Source organism: Triticum aestivum, chromosome 3A (genome assembly GCF_018294505.1).
Source record: "Triticum aestivum cultivar Chinese Spring chromosome 3A, IWGSC CS RefSeq v2.1, whole genome shotgun sequence".
In the NCBI taxonomy this organism is placed as follows: Eukaryota; Viridiplantae; Streptophyta; class Magnoliopsida; order Poales; family Poaceae; genus Triticum; species Triticum aestivum.
This window is the reverse complement of record NC_057800.1, coordinates 597,112,971-597,131,857: the sequence shown is the minus strand read 5'-3', so window position 1 is coordinate 597,131,857 and position 18,887 is coordinate 597,112,971. Positions and strand designations below refer to the sequence as shown.

General features: G+C 45.9%; 1 protein-coding gene across 3 annotated transcripts; it reads right to left on the bottom strand.

The window, feature by feature from the left end:
- Nucleotides 1-1,109: 1,109 nt before the first annotated feature.
- On the bottom strand, nt 1,110-5,799 carry LOC123062467 (glutamyl-tRNA(Gln) amidotransferase subunit A). 3 transcript variants are annotated; one of them, XM_044485997.1, is made up of 13 exons: nt 5,453-5,799; nt 4,497-4,598; nt 4,295-4,411; nt 3,956-4,180; nt 3,792-3,874; nt 3,585-3,685; nt 3,158-3,281; nt 2,833-2,987; nt 2,617-2,753; nt 2,364-2,534; nt 2,034-2,258; nt 1,720-1,953; nt 1,110-1,583 (listed from the first exon to the last, which is right to left on the bottom strand). In XM_044485997.1, exons 1-13 carry the CDS (start codon nt 5,615-5,617, stop codon nt 1,509-1,511), a joined length of 1,914 nt encoding a protein of 637 aa, XP_044341932.1. In that variant the 5' UTR covers nt 5,618-5,799; the 3' UTR covers nt 1,110-1,508. The 3 variants fall into 3 exon arrangements, with proteins under 3 accessions (XP_044341932.1, XP_044341933.1, XP_044341934.1); XM_044485998.1 differs by having other exon boundaries at nt 4,295-4,402; XM_044485999.1 differs by lacking the exon at nt 4,497-4,598 and having other exon boundaries at nt 5,453-5,798.
- Nucleotides 5,800-18,887: the final 13,088 nt, after the last annotated feature.

Below are 18,887 nucleotides of genomic sequence, written 5' to 3'. Positions count from 1 at the left end.
TTTCTTGGTATTGAGGTCAAGCAACACAAGGATGGTCTTCACCTCTCTCAAGAAAAGTATGCAACATACTTAGTAAAAAAGGCTGGTTTGCAAAGCTGTAAGGTTGCACCCACTCCTTTATCTAGTACAGAAAAATTGTCTCTTACTGAAGGAGACCTCCTGAGTTCAGAAAATGGTACAAAATACAGAAGTCTGGTAGGTGCACTTCAGTACTTAACACTGACCAGGCCAGACATTTCCTTTGCTGTTAACAAAGTATGTCAATTTCTTCATGCACCTACCACTGTTCACATGACTGCTGCAAAACGTATAGTAAGATATGTGAAAAATACATTGAGCATTGGTCTAAATTTCAGCAAGTCATCCTCTACACTTATCAGTGCCTTCTCTGACTCATATTGGGCTGGGTGTCTAGATGACAGACGCTCAACTTGTGGTTTTGCAGTATTCTTTGGACCTAATTTGATATCTTGGAGTGCAAGGAAGCAAGCTACAGTTTCAAGGTCCAGTACGGAAGCAGAATACAAAGCATTAGCCAATGCAACAGCAGAGATCATATGGGTGCAGTCAATTTTAAAGAAACTAGGTATGAAAGCACTAGATCTCCATGTTTATGGTGTGACAATCTAGGTGCTACCTATTTATCAGCAAATCTAGTCTTTCATGCTAGAACTAAGCACATTGAGATAGACTTTCACTTTGTTCGAGAAAGAGTTGCAAATAAACTCTTGGAGATTCGGTTTATTCACTCTCAAGACCAGGTTGCAAATGGTTTCACCAAAGCTCTACCCACAAGAAGTTTTGAAGACTTCAAACATAATCTCAACTTGATAAAGTTTGATTAAGGGAGGGTGTTAAACGTGATGATATGGTTGCGTGCGTGTAGACTTGTACAAGGCGTATACATGAAGGGAGATCAACACCGCCGGAGGAGTAGTTAGTTAGCTAAACTCTTTTGTATCTTTATCTACTCTTATCCCTAGTTTTCTTCCTTTACAAGATGTATCTATCTAAACAACCTGTACGCGTATTTGGGCTCGCAACCCTTCTATTTAACATGCAACACGTCGGCCAGGAAGACTAAGACGTTTACCGCAAGTCGCACATGGTATATGAATTGTGGCTAATAGATATCCTGCCAATATTTTGGCCATGACTAAAAACTTGGTCTTTGCAGAGACGGATCTGCATAGAGCTCAACAAGGGCCAGGGCCCCCACCAAAGTTTACAAGTTTCACAAGAGTTTGCTTGCATTTTTCAAATCTACTTCTACACAAGAAATACCATCACTCCACTGATTTGCCCCCACTCCAGTTTGCACTTCTCTCCAATCAGTGGCAGAATTTGTGGCGTGTCGCTCCAGCGAGGATTCATGCATCCCCCAATGTAACTCAATCTATGGCCCTCTGCCGCCGTAGAAATATCTTATTTATCTCAAGGGAAACAGCACACGGAGTTTTCTTCTCAATACCATCTCATCAGCCGGCTAATTACTTGTGTAGCATTTTCTAATTTGCGTCAATCGGTGGCCGTTGTTTGTGGTGATCGGTGACGGACTGGTACGCCATCGCCAGCGCCAGAGCCTGCGATCAAATCCAAAACACACAAACATGGTCAGCATCATCACCGTTCCTCATGTCAACAAGTTTCCTGCTGTGAACTCTAGTGGTGCCGTTGCTCAAGGTAAGTAAGATGTCCTGGGACAAGAAGAAAGCTTACAATGTGGTCATGGTCAGGGGGAGCATATATGCCCGTCGTCACTGTGGTTCGTCTCCTCGTGTTGCCTTTTGGTGGGTGCTCGATGCTCTTGAAGCCCGTAGGCACCACGACGATGGGCAACCCCACGAGATTTCCCAGACAAACGAGCTCCCAGTCGGTCACATTGCCGATGAACGCGTCAACCGTGAAGCTCTCCTGGACCTCCCTGATCAGCCTACCTCGCGCTCTCTGTGCCTGTTCATCGGAATAGTAAAAATAAGACCGGATCCAGTGAATAAGTATTGTCAATGTGTTTGGTATGGTTGGTACATCACCTGTACATAGTCGACTGCTGGGACCAATCGTGCGCGACGAAGCTCCACCGGCCACTGGTCTTGAGCTTCATACTCATCGTCGTGTCCTTCGCGTTGCCAATTGTCAAAATGTGCAAGCATATCGACGTCCATCGTGATGTTTAGAATGGACTGAACCGATTCGACGGTGTAGTTCAACTTGAAAGGCACAAGCTTAGCACCCTTGGCGGAGAGGACCTTGACAACCTGGTATTATGAAATCAAGAACAGAGTTTGTCCGAGGATCAGACCAGGAACGAGCAATTTCATTACATGAACCAGACTGCCGAACACATTTAGGGTCCCAGTTACCTCCATCTCAGCGCTGTCAAGATATCCAACAGTGAATTTTGTGATGTCAACATGAAATGGGTCCTCTAAAGCAATTTCACGAGACGAGGGATCACCAGCATCCGCGCCACGGATTGCATCTAATACAATAGCACAGTCTGTTGCGCTTCTGCAGAAAGGACCGAGTTTGTCCTGCCATTTTACGATAATAAACTCATCATTCACAAGGCTGAATCCAATCTGAACGGAAAATGAATAATTTGCATGGACGTACCAGACTCTCAGAAAGGCTCATGACGCCGGTCCGTGCAATTGTTCCAAATGATGGGCGCAAAGCAGTTACTCCACATCTAGCTGCAGGATATGTTATGGATCCTGCCGTTTCTGAACCAATTGCAAAGGGAACCATTCCTAGGAGAATGAAAAGAAGTTTCATTTAGTATACATATTATTCGTTTGGTTACAGGTGCAAATATGTTTACAAGTAAACCTGCACTGGTGCTAGCTGTCGGCCCTGCTGATGAACCAGTAGAAAATTCCTCAATGTTCCATGGGTTTCGTGTTCTTCCCCCAAACCATATATCATCATAGGCGAGTGAACCTGTCACAAGCTTCGCTACGAGGACTGCCCCAGCAGACTTCAATCTGTAGAAGGATGATACACATGGAACTCAGAACACTGCTTAAACACAGAAAGTGACCATAGGACGTCAATTTGGGCGCCTATTCATACTGTAGGGCAGGGGTCTCCCTTGCAGTTTTATTTCAAAAACAAACATTGGTTAAACACTATGCTGCAGGAGAGATGAACAGACCTTTTGTATACAAAAGCTTCCATATCAATAACTTGATTCTTGAATGTCTTTGAGCCCCAAGTTGTATTGTACTGTGGTACTGCAATTATATCTTTCAGGCCATATGGAATGCCATGCAGGGGACCTAGTATGAGAAGTTGTCAGTACAACATTTATGCATTAGCATAGTACTGACACTGGATGGCCTTGCTTGCAACTAATTTCACATAATCAAGAGACTCCCCCCTTCGGAGTTTTAAAACACGTGTAGAAGGTTGCGCAAGATGCTACTGATCATCATTTTGTTCCACTCCTCCTCAATAAAGTGAGAATCAATCTTAACAGGAAGCTATGTATGCCGAAAAATGTTATCGATGAAACAAAAGATTTAGGAAAAATCAAATAGCCATCTTATAATTCCCAGAAGATTTCTCACATAGTCACATACCAAGGTATTTTCCTTGCTCCAGCAAGTCATCTGCCTCTTTTGCTTGTTTGTATGCTAAATCTTCAGTGTATGTAATAACAGATTCAAGAACAGCACCATACCTAATGAAAATATCAAATGCTACATAATTAACAAACAATACTCAGTCTAATGTTATACTCATATAAGTCCATGTGAAAAACGTGAGGAAGAAAAAAAAAGCCAAACCTTTTTAATCTCCTTAAAAATACATCAGTAAGTTCACGTGATGTTATTTTCTTTGTCCTAATAAGCTCACCAAGCTCAATTATCTGACATGGAGATTACTGAATCAAAAGATATTCATTTGAAGTCCATAACCAATGTATGATAAAATGGTTAATAAAACTGACCGACATAAAGGCAATATCCTCATCATTGCTAGGACGCTGTATCATAGAGGCTTGAGGATAGTCGAACGTTTCACTCTCCTTGACTTTGCTTTTGCTACTCCACGATGATTGGAAGACTAGAAGAGAAGGGTCATGCAATCCACCATCCTTAATAGCCACCAACCTTCGATTTTCTCTAAATGCAGGCACATTAAATTCTTTTGCGCCGTTTTCCATCTCACGTAGCTGGCAGAACCAAGCAGAGCATAGGTGGATAAAACAACAATGTTAACACCATAATTATTGGAAAAAATATTAGCACATCAGGACATGAAAACTAAGGGAACCCTTCGTAATTACTTTTGAATCATTGAAAAAATCAGCATCGAAGTACTTCATGGACTCCTTCAAGGCAATCACACCGCCTACTGGTTCTTTTCTCGAAATATCTTTTGCAGGAATAGCATCCTTCGTGTCCTGAAAATATAGAGGTAAATCGATAGGCCCAGTAATAAAAAATTGAGAAGAACATTGCTAAATTTAACAGTAGAGAAGTCCATGCCTTCCAAATCTTGTGGTATTTGGAAACAAGGGTATATGAATGACTCTTCCCACTCGTTGGCAAGGATAACCATGCGCATTTTGGTGGCCACGCGGCCCACGTCTGTTTCCACAATATAATAAACCATAAGAAAGCTTTCCTAAGAGCGAATTACATATGAATCATTGACCTTATGGTCAGACACCAGACATTTAGAAGAAAAAAAATACCAATCTGGAAAAAATGTGACTGTGTGGGAGCAACGTCTAGTAGTAGTGTCATGCAGCATGTAGCATGTACAACCATTAAACCAGATCACTTTTTATCCTCAAGAGAACACCTGTAGTCAGAAACTTGGGCACACCATTCCAACTAAACTAATGAAGAAATCCAATAGTAGGCCCAGCTATATTTATTGCCCACATTGTCACATTCCAACAGAACCACGGATATTATTAAAGAAAAAAAACTGAAGTGCCTGCATAATGCAGTGATAAGCAGGAATCAGCTGCGAAATGTCAAAAACACTACAACAAAAGCGAGTTCTTATCGCGCAATCTCATCCTTCATCGGCAATTTGGCACCCCCACCAGTCCACCACCTGAAAGAAAAAATAGCAGCCGGCCTGGACGGCTTAACTGCAGTAGGGCACTCCAGGAAGCGGACAGTTCGCTGGTGCCAAGTGCCAAGTGCCATCAGCCAACTGCCAACCTTGACAGGCAAGGTCACGACATGAACAGTAGCATAGTACGAGGCCAAGCCAGCAGCCTAGTACGCAATTCGCTAAATCGCTGAGCAATCACCATCGTTCACGAAAGGCGACTTGCTGGTCTATCAATGGGCTCGCTCGGCGCTCGCCATCTGATTCTTTTTTAATTGACGACGAGACCATTTGGTTGGTCTCAATCTCAACTCAATCACCACGCTGCGCCACTATGCTGCTGAATCGAATGGAAGTGCTAAAGAAATCGGCGTACCATGATGCTGCCGGTGACGCTGGCGAGGCCGCCTCCTCCTTCTCCGGTGCCTCCTGTTCTGGGAGCGGCGGCGGCGGTTTTCAGGGCAGCGAAACAGAGGGCGGCGAAGAGGAGGAGGAGGTGGAGACTCGGCGGCGGGCGGCGGCGTCCACGTGGAATCCGCATGGCCGACACCTGGCGGGCGCCCGCGCGGGCCAGCCGGGGGACCGGGAGAGAGAGAGGGGGGGAATTAATGGAACAGGGGATCTCTATCCGCTGCTTGAGAGAGAGAAGATCCTGTGTTCGTCGGAGTAGATTTAAGTAAGGTCTCCGCTGAAATCAGTGGGTCTCCTTCTCGCGCTTTTCCGCCAGTGATGATTAAATGAAGGGGAACTTTAACAAACCACCAACTCTGCTGATTGCTGCTGCGCTTCGGCCGCATCCTCCAACTGCCGCGTGTCCTTGTGGGGATATCCCAGCTAGCCCAAGATATCGTTCACACATTTTTTCTTCCTGCTTCTTTTCTTCCTTTTCCTAGCACGTATATTCATGTGTTGCAACGAAAGAGAAAACTTTTAAAGAACGGCACCCCGTCGACGAGCAAGGAGAAGAGGTGAACCTTGATGAGATCTTCCCAAGGTTTCACTGTGCCGCCAGCCGGGTAACGTCCTTCGTCGACTTGGATGACTTTCTGGAGCTAACTGATGTTGACCTTGAGTCTGAGGAGTGAGTTTGAAAAACAGTTATATTTGCCTTGGTATGCCGAGTGGAAGTGTAAAACCTAAGCCCGGCCGGTGATGGTGATGCTATAGTTTTAACTTTATATCTTAACTACTTTTCCTGCACTTGAAATTGCTTTTTCTGACTCTTTTCCCTTTGAATCTTTCGCAATTGATCGTCCTGTCACTCGGTTTTCCTTCGCTTTTTTCTTGCCAACTAGACAGATGGACTGTCGGCTAGCTGGTGACAAGAGGTTACCACAATCTTCCGAGTTACCTTTGATTTCTTTGCTAAGATAGAAAGAGAACATGCCGAGCCGCCGAGGGACACTCTCCAAGGATTGCACCTTAAGGGTGGACTTTGTTCTAAATTAGACTGTTGGCTAGGTTGAGCCCTTTTAGTGGCCTAGCCTCCGAGCGTGGCCAGCTCCCGAGTGTGATGAAGCCAACAACTTTCTGCCAAGTTAGAACAGTCGGAAACACTCAAAGTAGTTATTGGGAATGCAAATTTTATTTCATCGAGTCGGACTCAGAAATGTTATTATGCTACAAAGCTAAGAAGAAACGTAATGACAAGAGTAAGGGAAACTCATGTGTAAAATCGGCGTAGGAGTGTTGTGTTCCCCGTAGCCTTCGTCTCTTCACTTTTGAGGATGTCATAATGTCGGAAAGTGTTGTTGCTCAACACTTGGGAGATTATGAATGGTCCTTCCTGTGACGCCCCCGATTTAATTGTACACTAATCATACACGCAAACGTGTACGATCAACATCAGGGACTCACGGGAAAATATCACAACACAACTCTACAAATAAAATAAGTCATACAAGCATCATATTACAAGCCAGGGGCTCTCGAGGGCTCGAATACAAGATCTCGATCATAGACGAGTCAGCGGAAGCAACAATATCTGAGTACAGACATAAGTTAAACAAGTTTGCCTTAAGAAGTCTAGCACAAACTGGGATACAGATCGAAAGAGGCGCAGGCCTCCTGCCTGGGATCAACCTAAACTACTCCTGGTCGTCGTCAGCGGGCTGCACGTAGTAGTAGGCACCTCTCGAGTAGTAGTAGTCATCATCGACAGTGGCGTCTGGCTCCTGGGCTCCATCGTCTGGTCGCAACAATCGGGTATAGGAAGGGGGAAAAGAGGAAGCAAAGCAACCGTGAGTACTCATCTAAAGTACTCGTAAGCAAGGAGCTACACTACATATGTATGCATTAGTATCAAATGGAATAAGGGTATCATATGTGGACTGAACTGCAGAATGCCAGAATAAGAGGGGGATAGCTAGTCCTATCGAAGACTACGCTTCTGGTAACCTCCATCTTGCAGCAGAAGAAGAGAGTAGATGGTAAGTTCACCAAGTAACATCGCATAGCATAATCCTAACCGATGATCCTCCCCTCGTCGCCCTATGAGAGAGCGATCACCGGTTGTATCTGGCACTTGGAAGGGTGTGTTTTATTAAGTATCCGGTTCTAGTTGTCATAAGGTCAAGTTACAACTCCAAGTCGTCTTGTTACCGAAGATCACGGCTATTCGAATAGATTAACTTCCCTGCAGGGGTGCACCACATTTCCCAACACGCTCGATCCCATTTGGCCGGACACACTTTCCTGGGACATGCCCGGCCTCGGAAGATCAACACGTCGCAGCCCTACCTAGGCACAACAGAGAGGTCAGCATGCCGGTCTAAATCCTATGGCGCAGGGGTCTGGGCCCATCGCCCATTGCACACCTGCACGTTACGAGGGCGACCGGAAGCAGACCTAGCCTAGCAGGAGTTCCAGTCCAATCCGGCATGCGCCGCTCAGTCGCTGACGTCACGAAGGCTTTGGCTGATACCACGACGTCGAGTGCCCATAACTGTCCCCGCGTAGATGGTTAGTGCGTATAGGCCAGTGGCCAGACTTAGATCAAATACCAAGATCTCGTTAAACGTGTTATCTTGAAATAACCGCGAACACCGACCAGGGCCAGGCCCACCTCTCTCCCAGGTGGTCTCAACCTGCCCTGTTGCTTCGCCACAAATATCGACACAGAGGGCTGTCGGGAAAGTATGTCCTTCCAGCCCCCAATTCGTGAATCAACCGCGGGTGCTCCTCGAGCCGACCCGTCTTTAGTCATCACATGCATCATGTATAAAGTAGATAGTATATACCCGTGATGACCTCCCGAGTGATCACGGCCCGATAGTATAGCATGGCAGATGGACAAGAATGTAGGGCCACTGATGATAAACTAGCATCCTATACTAAGCATTAGGATTGCAGGTAAAGGTAACAATAGTAGTAGCAAGGACAGGCTATGCATCAGGATAGGATTAATGGAAAGCAGTAACATGCTACACTACTCTAATGCAAGCAGTACAGAGAAGAGTAGGCAATATCTGGTGATCAAGGGGGGAGGCTTGCCTGGTTGCTCTGGCAAGGAGGACGTGTTGTCAACACCGTAGTCGAACTGGGGGGTCACCGGCAGTCTCGGGGTCTACCGGAAAGAAGTAACAGAGGGGAACATAGTAAATAATAGAGCAATCAAAGTATAACATGGCAATACGCGGTGCTAGAGGTGATCTAACGCAGGGATAGGTGATACCAGCGAAGGGGGGACATCCGGGAAAGTATTCCCGGTGTTTCGCGTTTTCAGACAAATGAACCGGAGGTGAAATGTTGCAGGTTTGCTATGCTAGGGATGTGTGGCGGATAAATAGGCTGTGTATCCGGATTCCTCTTGTCGTTCTGAGCAACTTTCATGTACAAAGTATTTTCATCTGAGCTACGGTTTATTTTATATGATTTTCTAAAGTTTTAAATCATTTTTAGAATTTATTGTAGCGACCCGACTCGGTAAGAGTCGAAGTCTCTGTGCTTACCGTGCTAGTCCCTGGATTGACTTCCTAGCACACACAGTACTCGATGAAATAACAGAAATAACACACATCTCTTTATTACATCGATAGTCCAGGAGCAATACATTTATTACAAAATAGGGCATAAAGCCAATAAGCAAATACTGCGGAAGCAAAGAAGTAAATGAGTCCAACTCCACGAGCAAGGTTGAGTGTAGAACATCGACCTATCGCACCTTAATCCTCATCGGATATATCTGCAACGTGATAAGTTGCAGCCAAATGGGTCAGTACATTGAATGTACTGGCAAGTCACATCATAGTGTAATGAACCTACTTTTACATGCAGTTTGGCTGGTGGAAAGCTCTAAGTTTAGTTTTTTGCATAAAGCTAGTTTTCCCTATTAGAAAAGATTGTTATTCTACTACTACACATTTGCATAGGATGAGTTGGCAAATCCAACTCCATCCGTCCCCAAGTTTCATTTAAAAACCAACTATTTAATTAAAGGTGAGGAGATCTCCCGACATTTCCACTACTAGATGCTCAAGTTGTCCGTAACCGGGGACACGGCTAATCGATTAGGTTGAAACTCTGCAGAGGTTGTGCACTTTTCCCCACAAGACTCGACCACCTCCATGATCGGAAGATCGAGACATAGCCTTTCGAAAATGTTCCCCCTTAACCCACGGATAGGCCGGTACACCTACATCATTCTACATCTGCTAGCCCATCCCGGAGGGGGCACACTAACTACTCAGCTAAGCCAGAGCCCATATTGGCATGTGGCTGCACACGTAAGCTTCTAGACATGAGAATACGAGTGATCTCTTTGAGCCTGAGCGGACGGTCCACTAGTGGTGCACCACCATGGATTTCCCATGTGTGCCCCACTGTACTTCGCCACCATTCCCACAAGTTTCCGCCCAGGTAGTTCATTATTTAACTTAGGTCTTATTTGCTACACTGTCACTCATCTCTCACAATGATCACTCCCCAATCCACGTCTACTTAGCATAGCAATATAAAGTAAAACGATGGCGACAAAGTTATATGGTTCAGACATACTTTAATGAACTACTGGGTGAAAAGCAAAGTCATGTGGCACCAGTTTCCTACCATGCAGTCCTACCGCAAAGAACTAAGTGCATAATAAAAACATAGGTAATGAAACATGATCAAGATGCAACTTGCCTTGGTACTGCTGGTTGAATTCTAAAGACTGATAATATTCTACTTCGCACTCCGGACAATCTATCGCAAATAAGAAAACAAACATAAGCGACATTTCAGAGAAACAAGAAGAACCAGGTAAAGCAAAAGTCTCAGAAAAACCAAATGAACAAACATCACACTTAACTAGCATGAAAAATATTCTAGGTGCAAAACAACATAGTCCTATGGTTCAAGGAGTGATGTGAAGTATAGTGCTTACTATGCATACTAGTAAAAATAGTAAAGGGCAGAACCTAGTGTGTGAAAAAAATTATTGTGACAAAGGTCCAGGTGATAGGGCTTAGTTATGGTGACAGCATGCAAAAGGAATCAACTTAATCGGAGCTACGGTTTGGGAGATATGGCTATTTGAAGGTTGAATTCGAATATGAATAAATTCAAATTTGAATCTAACAAAAGTTTGAAAAAGCTATGCTACTGGATAGACCTAAACAATACAAAGAATTTGCCGCTGGTTTCATCGAGTTTGGATCTACGGTTAAAAAGTTATGGCTAATCTAAGATTAGGGACTAATCTGCTATTTACAGGGACTAATTAGTGAAGGAAACTATCGCAGACAGGTCCCTGGCCACGTGGCGGCTCCTGGCTGGCCGAGCAGCGTCCGCTGCGGAGGCTATACGGCGAACGGCCGCTAAATAAGAAAAACAGCGGCGACGACTAACTAAATAAAACCGATGCTCGGTTTAAATAAAACCGCACTGTCTAAAAGAAACCGACCGGTAGTTTTTAAATAAAAACCGCGGTTAACCGCGTACCGGTTCAACAAAATAAAACATCTAACCAAATCTAATCTAGGCCGTGGATTTTCGATCTAACGAACGAGGGGAGGCGGCGGCTTACAGCGGGTGATGGTGGCTGGCGACGAGTAGAGGACGGCGGCGGCGGCTCGGTGACGGAGGGGACGGCGGCTGCGGTGGTCCTCTCGACAGGGAAGAAGACGGGGAGGTGCGGCGCGTCGAGGGTGTCCGGATGGTGGCGTCGGGGTGCGTCGGTGGCGGCCGAACGGGGCGGGGCAAAGACAGCGGCCTTCGGTGCTCCGGCGGCTCCGGCGTCGACGGTGCGGCGTCTCCGACGGAATCTAGGGGCAAAAATAGTGTCAAAAGGATGCGCCTCGGCGGGCTAAGAATTTTTACAGAAAAAGGAAGGGTCGGAAAGGTCTACGGGCGACGAATTGCTCCGGCGAGGTGCGTGGCTCCGGCGAGATGCAAACGGGCAGCGCGGTGGCTGTGAGCGGCGTGGGGAGAAGCGGGACGGTGAGGTCGACAAAGGGGGTCGAGGGGGTTTTATAGGCGTGGGCAGAGGGCTCGGGGTCGACGGATAAGCATTATCCGTGAGGGAGGCGGCCGGCGGTTGCGGGAGCGCGGCGGCGAGTGTCTATCCCGCGCGGTGCGGGAGGTTGAGGATGGCCTGACGGGTGGGGCCCGCCTGGCAGCGGAAGTGAGAGGAGGTGAGCGAGAGGGGAGCGCGAGCGGTCGACCGATGTGGGGGTTTTCGGGCGCTGGGGCGCTGGCCTTGGGCCAAATGGCCAGCTGGGCCGGTTGGCCTGGCGCGGCTGGCTGAGCGCGCGCGTCCCTGGGCCGAACTGGTTTCGGTCCAGGCGGGTGAGTGCGTGTTTTTTTTTTAACCTAGGAGACTAAAATGGCCCATAACAATTCAAATGAATTAATAAAAACACCACAATTAATTTCTAAAATAACTATGTAATATTTAGAGCCTAATGAACATTAACTTAAGCACAGAACATTTTGAAAATATTTTCCCTAATGCAATTAATGCACTTTTTGCAAATAAAATAAATACCAATAGACTCCAAAACTTCAAGTAATATTCAAAATAAAATTTCCCACTCTTTTTTTATATTTTGAGGAAGTCATCTTATCCCCTCTCATTTGTTTTTCTCGAGTGGAAAAATATTATTTGAATATTTCAAAAACTCCAAAATGCAAAGAAATATGATATGCATTGAATGATTCTATTAACATCCAAATTTAATAAAATTGGGATGTTACAAACCTACCCCCCTTAAGATGAATCTCGTCCTCGAGATTCGGGTTGGCCAGCAAAAAGTTGTGGATGGTCCTGTCTAAGATCTTCCTCTCGTTCCCAAGTAGCTTCCTCCTCGGTGTGGTGACTCCACTGAACCTTGCAGAACTTGATGATCTTGGTACGAGTGATTCTCTCTGCAGTCTCAAGAATCTTAATAGGCTTCTCCTCATAAGTCAGATCATTCTCCAACTGAATTGCCTCGAGTGGCACTGTATCTCTCAAAGGGAATGTCCGCCATCTCTGCATGACACTTCTTCAGCTGGGAAACATGAAACACATCATGAACTCCCGACAAAGCCTCTGGTAATTCCAACTGGTATGCAACCTCTCCTCTACGTTCCAGAACTTTGTATGGTCCCACAAATCATGGTGCTAACTTCCCTTTGACTCCAAATCTTTTAATACCTCGAAGTGGAGACACTCGAAGATATGCTCTATCTCCCACTTCATAGATCACTTCCTTGCGTTTAGCATCGACATAACTTTTCTGCCTTGACTGGGCTATCTTAAGTCTGCCACGAATCAATTTGCCCTTCTCCTCAGAATCCCTGATCAAGTTAGGTCCAAACAACTTGCGATCTCCAAATCCATCCCACATCAAAGGTGTCCTGCATTTCCTTCCATACAATGCCTCGAAAGGGGTCATCTGCAAACTGGCTTGGTAGCTGTTGTTGTATGAGAACTCTGCGTAGGGTAAGTTATCATCCCAACTAGACCCATAGTCTAGCGCACACGCTCTCAACATGTCCTCTAGAATCTTATTGACTCTCTCTGTCTGCCCATCACTCTGTGGGTGGAAGGCTGTACTGAACTCTAGCCTGGTACCCAAAGTTTCGTGTAATTGTTTCCAAAACTTTGAGGTAAACTGTGTTCCTCTATCCGATACGATGCTCCTTGGAACTCCATGCAGACATACGATCCTGGTCATATATATCTTTGCCAGCTTAGCACTTGTATAGGTGGTCTTTACTGGAATGAAGTGAGCAACCTTGGTCAAACGATCCACTATCACCCAAATGGAATCATAACCTGAACGGGTCCTGGGTAACCCCATGATAAAGTTCATACCAAGTTTATCCCATTTCCAATCAGGTATCGGCAACGGCTGAAGTAATCCTGTTGGTTTCTGATGTTCTGCCTTTACTCTCTGACATACATCACATATTGCCACATACTCGGCAATTTCTCGCTTCATACCGGCCCACCAAAAACTTTCCTTCAAGTCCAAATACATCTTGGTATTGCCTGGGTGTATCGAATATGGTGAGTCGTGAGCCTCCTGAAGAATCAACTTCCTGATCTCCGGGTCATTGGGTACACAAATCCGTTGCTCAAACCATATGGTTCCATGTTCATCCTCACGGAATCCTTCTGCTTTCCCTTTGCTCATCATTTCTTTGATCTCAGCAATACCTTGGTCCAACTTCTAGGCTTCTCTGATTCTTACCAACAAGGTGGACTGCACCTCGAGTGCGGCAACATAACCTCTTGGAACTATTTCCAATTGAAGGTCTCTAAGCTCATCACATAACTCCTGAGGTAAACCTCCTGCTGTAAGGGTATTAACATAACTCTTACGGCTCAAGGCATCTGCCAGAACGTTGGCTTTTCCTGGGTGATAATGCAGACTCATGTCATAATCCTTTATAAGTTCCAACCATCTCCTTTGCCTGAGATTCAACTCTTTCTGCGTGAAGATATACTTCAAACTCTTGTGATCCGTGTAAACCTCATAACGATTCCCAATAAGATAGTGTCTCCATGTCTTGAGTGCATGCACTACGGCTGCCAACTCCAAATCATGCGTGGCATAGTTCAACTCATGAGGTCGAAGCTGTCGTGAAGCATAAGCTACAACCTTCCCCTCTTGCATAAGAACACCTCCAAGTCCCTGACGTGAAGCATCACAATACACCTGAAAGTCCTTGTGTACGTCAGGCAGGACTAACACTGGGGCTGTAACCAAACGCTTCTTCAACTCTTGAAAGCTGGCTTCACACTCTTCAGTCCAAACGAACTTGGTGTCCTTTTTCAACAATGATGTCATGGGCCTAGCAATCTTGGAGAAAATTTCAATAAATCTCCGGTAATATCCTGCAAGCCCAAGAAAACTACGAATCTCGCCAACTGTGGTGGGTGCATTCCATTCCGTGACTGACTCTACCTTGGTAGGGTCCACTGCGATCCCTTCACCTGACACTACATGCCCAACGAATCCGACTTCCTTCAGCCAAAATTCACACTTGCTGAACTTGGCATAAAGTTGATGTTCTCTGAGCTTCTCCAAAACTAAACGAAGATGTTCGGTGTGTTCCTCCTCATTCTTGGAGTAAACCAATATGTCATCAATGAATACCACAACAAACTTATCCAGAAACTCCATGAATACTTTGTTCATCATGCTCATAAAATAGGCAGGGGCATTACTCAAACCAAAGGACATGACTGTGTACTCATAAAGCCCATACCTTGTGGTAAAAGCTGTCTTGGGTATATCCTTCTCACGAATCTTCAACTGATGATAACCCGATCGAAGATCGATCTTGGAGAAAACACTAGCTCCTTCTAGCTGGTCAAACAAGTCATTGATCATCGGTAGGGGATACTTGTTCTTGATGGTCACCTCATTCAAAGAGCAGTAATCCACACACATCCTCAAGGTTCCATCCTTCTTCTCCACTAAAAGTACTGGGGCTCCCCAAGGTGATGAACTCGGGCGAATATACCCTTTCTCTAGTAACTCCTTAATCTGTTTCTTGATTTCCTCCAAATCATTAGCAGGCATTCGATACGGCCTCTTGGAGATAGGCCCCGTGCCTGGAAGCAACTCAGTCAAAAACTCAATCTCTCGATCTGGCAGCATACCCAGTAACTCATCCGGAAATACATCGGGATAATCCTTCACCACTGGTACTTCTTCTTGGACAACTCCCGTAAGAGAGTTCACCTGAGTCCCCTTAGGCTTAAGCCTGGATACGTACTTGATCCTCTTCTTCTCCGGGGTGGTGAGAAAAATTGATCTACTAGCACAATCAATGTTTCCCTCATACTTGGACATCCAATCCATCCCTAGGATTACATCCAACCCTTGCGATTCTAGTATAATCATATCTGTGGGAAAAACATGTCCCCCTATGTTCAAAGGCAATTGGAGACATCCCTGACTAGCCATAGACTCGGCTCCTGGGGAACTCACTAGAATGGGTGCCTTAAGAGCTATGGTAGGCAACTTATGTTTATCCACAAATCCCCTTGATATGAATGAATGCGATGCACCAGTGTCAAAAAGAATGAGTGCTGGAAATGAATTAACCAAGAACTTACCAATGACTGCGTCAGGCTGCTCATAAACCTCTTCCACATTGACATGATTCACATGTCCCTTAGTGAAAGGATTGGGCTTCTTGCCTCCAGAATTCCCATTGCCATTTCCATTTCCATTCTGCGCCTTAGGGCACTCATTGGAGTAGTGACCTGTCTTCTTGCACTTGAAGGAGGTGATGTGACTCAGGTCCTTCTTCATCGGCGTGGAAGAATTGAAATGCTGCTGATTGCCATTTCCTCCATTACCATTGCCCTGCTTGTGACCATGGTGGTTGTGTCCATTCCCGCCATGATGACTGTGGCCCCCATGGTTATGGTGATTCCCTCCAAACTTGCTAGTGCCTGATCCAGAACTCCCTGAGTACGGGCTGTAGCGGGGTTTCTGTTGAACTCCTGAGTTATACTTCCCGTGACCATACTTCCTCTTACGATTCTCCATCTACTGGTGCTTGCCTTCAAGAATGATAGCCTTATCAACCAGCTTCTGATAGTCCGAAAATGTTGACACAGTCAACTGAACTCCCAACTCATCGTTCAGTCCCTCCAGAAACTTCTCCTGCTTGGCTGCATCGGTGGCCACGTCTTCTGGGGCGTAACGGGCCAACTTACTGAACTCATCAACATACTGAGATACCGTGCGTCCTCCCTGGCGCAAGCTGCGGAGCTCCTTCTTCTTCAGAATCATGGCTCCAGCTGAAAGATGAGCAGTGCGAAACGCCCGCTGGAACTGATCCCAAGTCACATTCTCCATGGGGTATGGGGTGGTGTAGTTTTCCCACCAAGCAGCTGTCGGTCCATCCAGCTGGTGGGCATCAAACTTCACCTTCTCCGCATCATTGCATCTTGCCGTGGCCAGCTCCCTTCCTATCTTACGGAGCCAGTCATCTGCGACGATCGGCTCCTTGCTGCTGGAGAACACGGGTGGGTTCAGCCTCAGAAAACGGGTAAGACTGTCAACCGGGGGTGGCAGCGATGGGTTGTTGTTGTTGTTGTTGTTCTAGTTCTGGTTCTGAATGAGCATCTGCATAAGAGCATTCTATTGTTGGATCAATTGCGTAAGCTCCGGCGGAAAGTTGAATCCGGGGTCACGTCTTGGAGGCATCTGATGGGTTTCAGAGTGGATGAGGAGTTAGAATATAACAAGGCCTAGCGAGTAAAATCACACTACCCATATGCACATGATAGCAATAAAACTTCAAATCACTCCAATTCAATTTCAAACAAAGAGGTTCACATAAATAATCAAACGTAAGGTAAGCCATGTCACAAGATTTGACAAGGTCTTACAAATGAAATAAAACTAATCGGATAACGAAATCGAATTTTTAAACTCTCATGGTGGTATAAAATCTAACTCTCATCAGATGAGGACCAGTCAACCATGTTGACATTGGGTGTCCTTGCATCGCTCTCCGTGTCGTCATCTCCGAGCTCATCATTTTGGTCTCTCTCCTGGCTGACATAGGCACCATACAAGTGATCCTCCTGGATGTTCTCCCCCTCATCCAGCTTCTCCTCGGCCTCCTCGAGCTCAAGCTTCAGGTCGTCTATCTTCTCCTGTAGTGTGTCCAGCTCTCCTTCGTGCTTGATGCGAGCGTCCTGGAGCTCCTCCTCTAGCTCGGCCTTGCAGGTCATGAGGTTCTTGATGACGACCATGTTGTCGGACAGCTCCAGCTCCATCATGCGAATGTGCTCCTCCATGTCCTGGATATGGGATGCTATCGTCTCGTCCTCCAGGGTACGCACCACATCTCCGTTTGCGTCGTGGCATCCGTACATCACGAAGGAGGTCCTCTTGAGGTCTTCGTCATACACCTCCCGAATGCGTCTGAGAGCAATGTGAGCAGCGATACCCCTGCCCAAGCCCCATGTTGCGGTATCCACATGGAAATAAATGGGCTTGGTGCGGTTTTCGAGGATGCGTCCGGGGATATGAGCATCGATCCTCCAACGTGTCTCCTCGGGCAGGGTGGCGATGAAGGTTCCAGTGAATGTGGGAAGCCCAATCTTCAGGTGCTTCATGATCTTCACCAGCTGCCTTCCAAAGGGCATGGTCTCATCGGGCTGCTCGAACTCAACAAGGGCGGACTACATCTACATTTTGAAAAAGAGAAGAAATTAATATTGAAGTAGAGAAGATACGAGACCAAAGGATATATATGGAAAATGAAAACTATAGTTTTTATCCTATGGCTTTTCTCCATTTCTATGGGTCGTGTCCTACAATCAACGTGTGCTCTGATACCATCTTGTAGCGACCCGACTCGGTAAGAGTCGAAGTCTCTGTGCTTATCGTGCTAGTCCCTGGATCGACTTGCTAGCACACACAATACTCGATGAAATAACAGAAATAACACACATCTCTTTATTACATCGATAGTCTAGGAGCAATATATTTATTACAAAATAGGGCGTAAAGCCAATAAGAAAATACTGCGGAAGCAAAGAAGTAAATGAGTCCAACTCCATGAGCAAGGTTGAGTGTAGAACATCGACCTATCGCACCTTAATCCTCGTCGGATATATCTGCAACGTGATAAGTTGCAGCCAAAATGGGTCAGTACATTGAATGTACTAGCAAGTCACATCATAGTGTAATGAACCTACTTTTACATGCAGTTTGGCTGGTGGAAAGCTCTAAGTTTAGTTGTTTGCATAAAGCTAGTTTTTCCCTATTAGAAAAGCTTGTTATTCTACTACTACACATTTGCATAGGATGAGTTGGTAAATCCAACTCCATCCGTCCCCAAGTTTCATTTAAAACCTAACTATTTAATTAAAGGTGAGGAGATCTCCCGACATTTCCACTACTAGATGCTCAAGTTGTACGTAACCGGGGACACGGCTAATCGATTAGGTTGAAAACTCTGCAGAGGTTGTGCACTTTTCCCCACAAGACTCGACCACCTCCATGATCGGAAGATCGAGACATAGCCTTTCAAAAATGTTCCCCCTTAACCCACGGATAGGCCGGTACACCTACATCATTCTACATCTGCTAGCCCATCCCGGAAGGGGGCACACTAACTACTCAGTTAAGCCAGAGCCCATATTGGCATGTGGCCGCACACGTAAGCTTCTAGACATGAGAATACGAGTAATCTCTTTGAGCCTGAGCGGACGGTCCACTAGTGGTGCACCACCATGGATTTCCCATGTGTGCCCCACTGTACTTCGCCACCATTCCCACAAGTTTCCGCCCGGGTAGTTCATTATTTAACTTAGGTCTTATTTACTACACTGTCACTCATCTCTCACAATGATCACTCCCCAATCC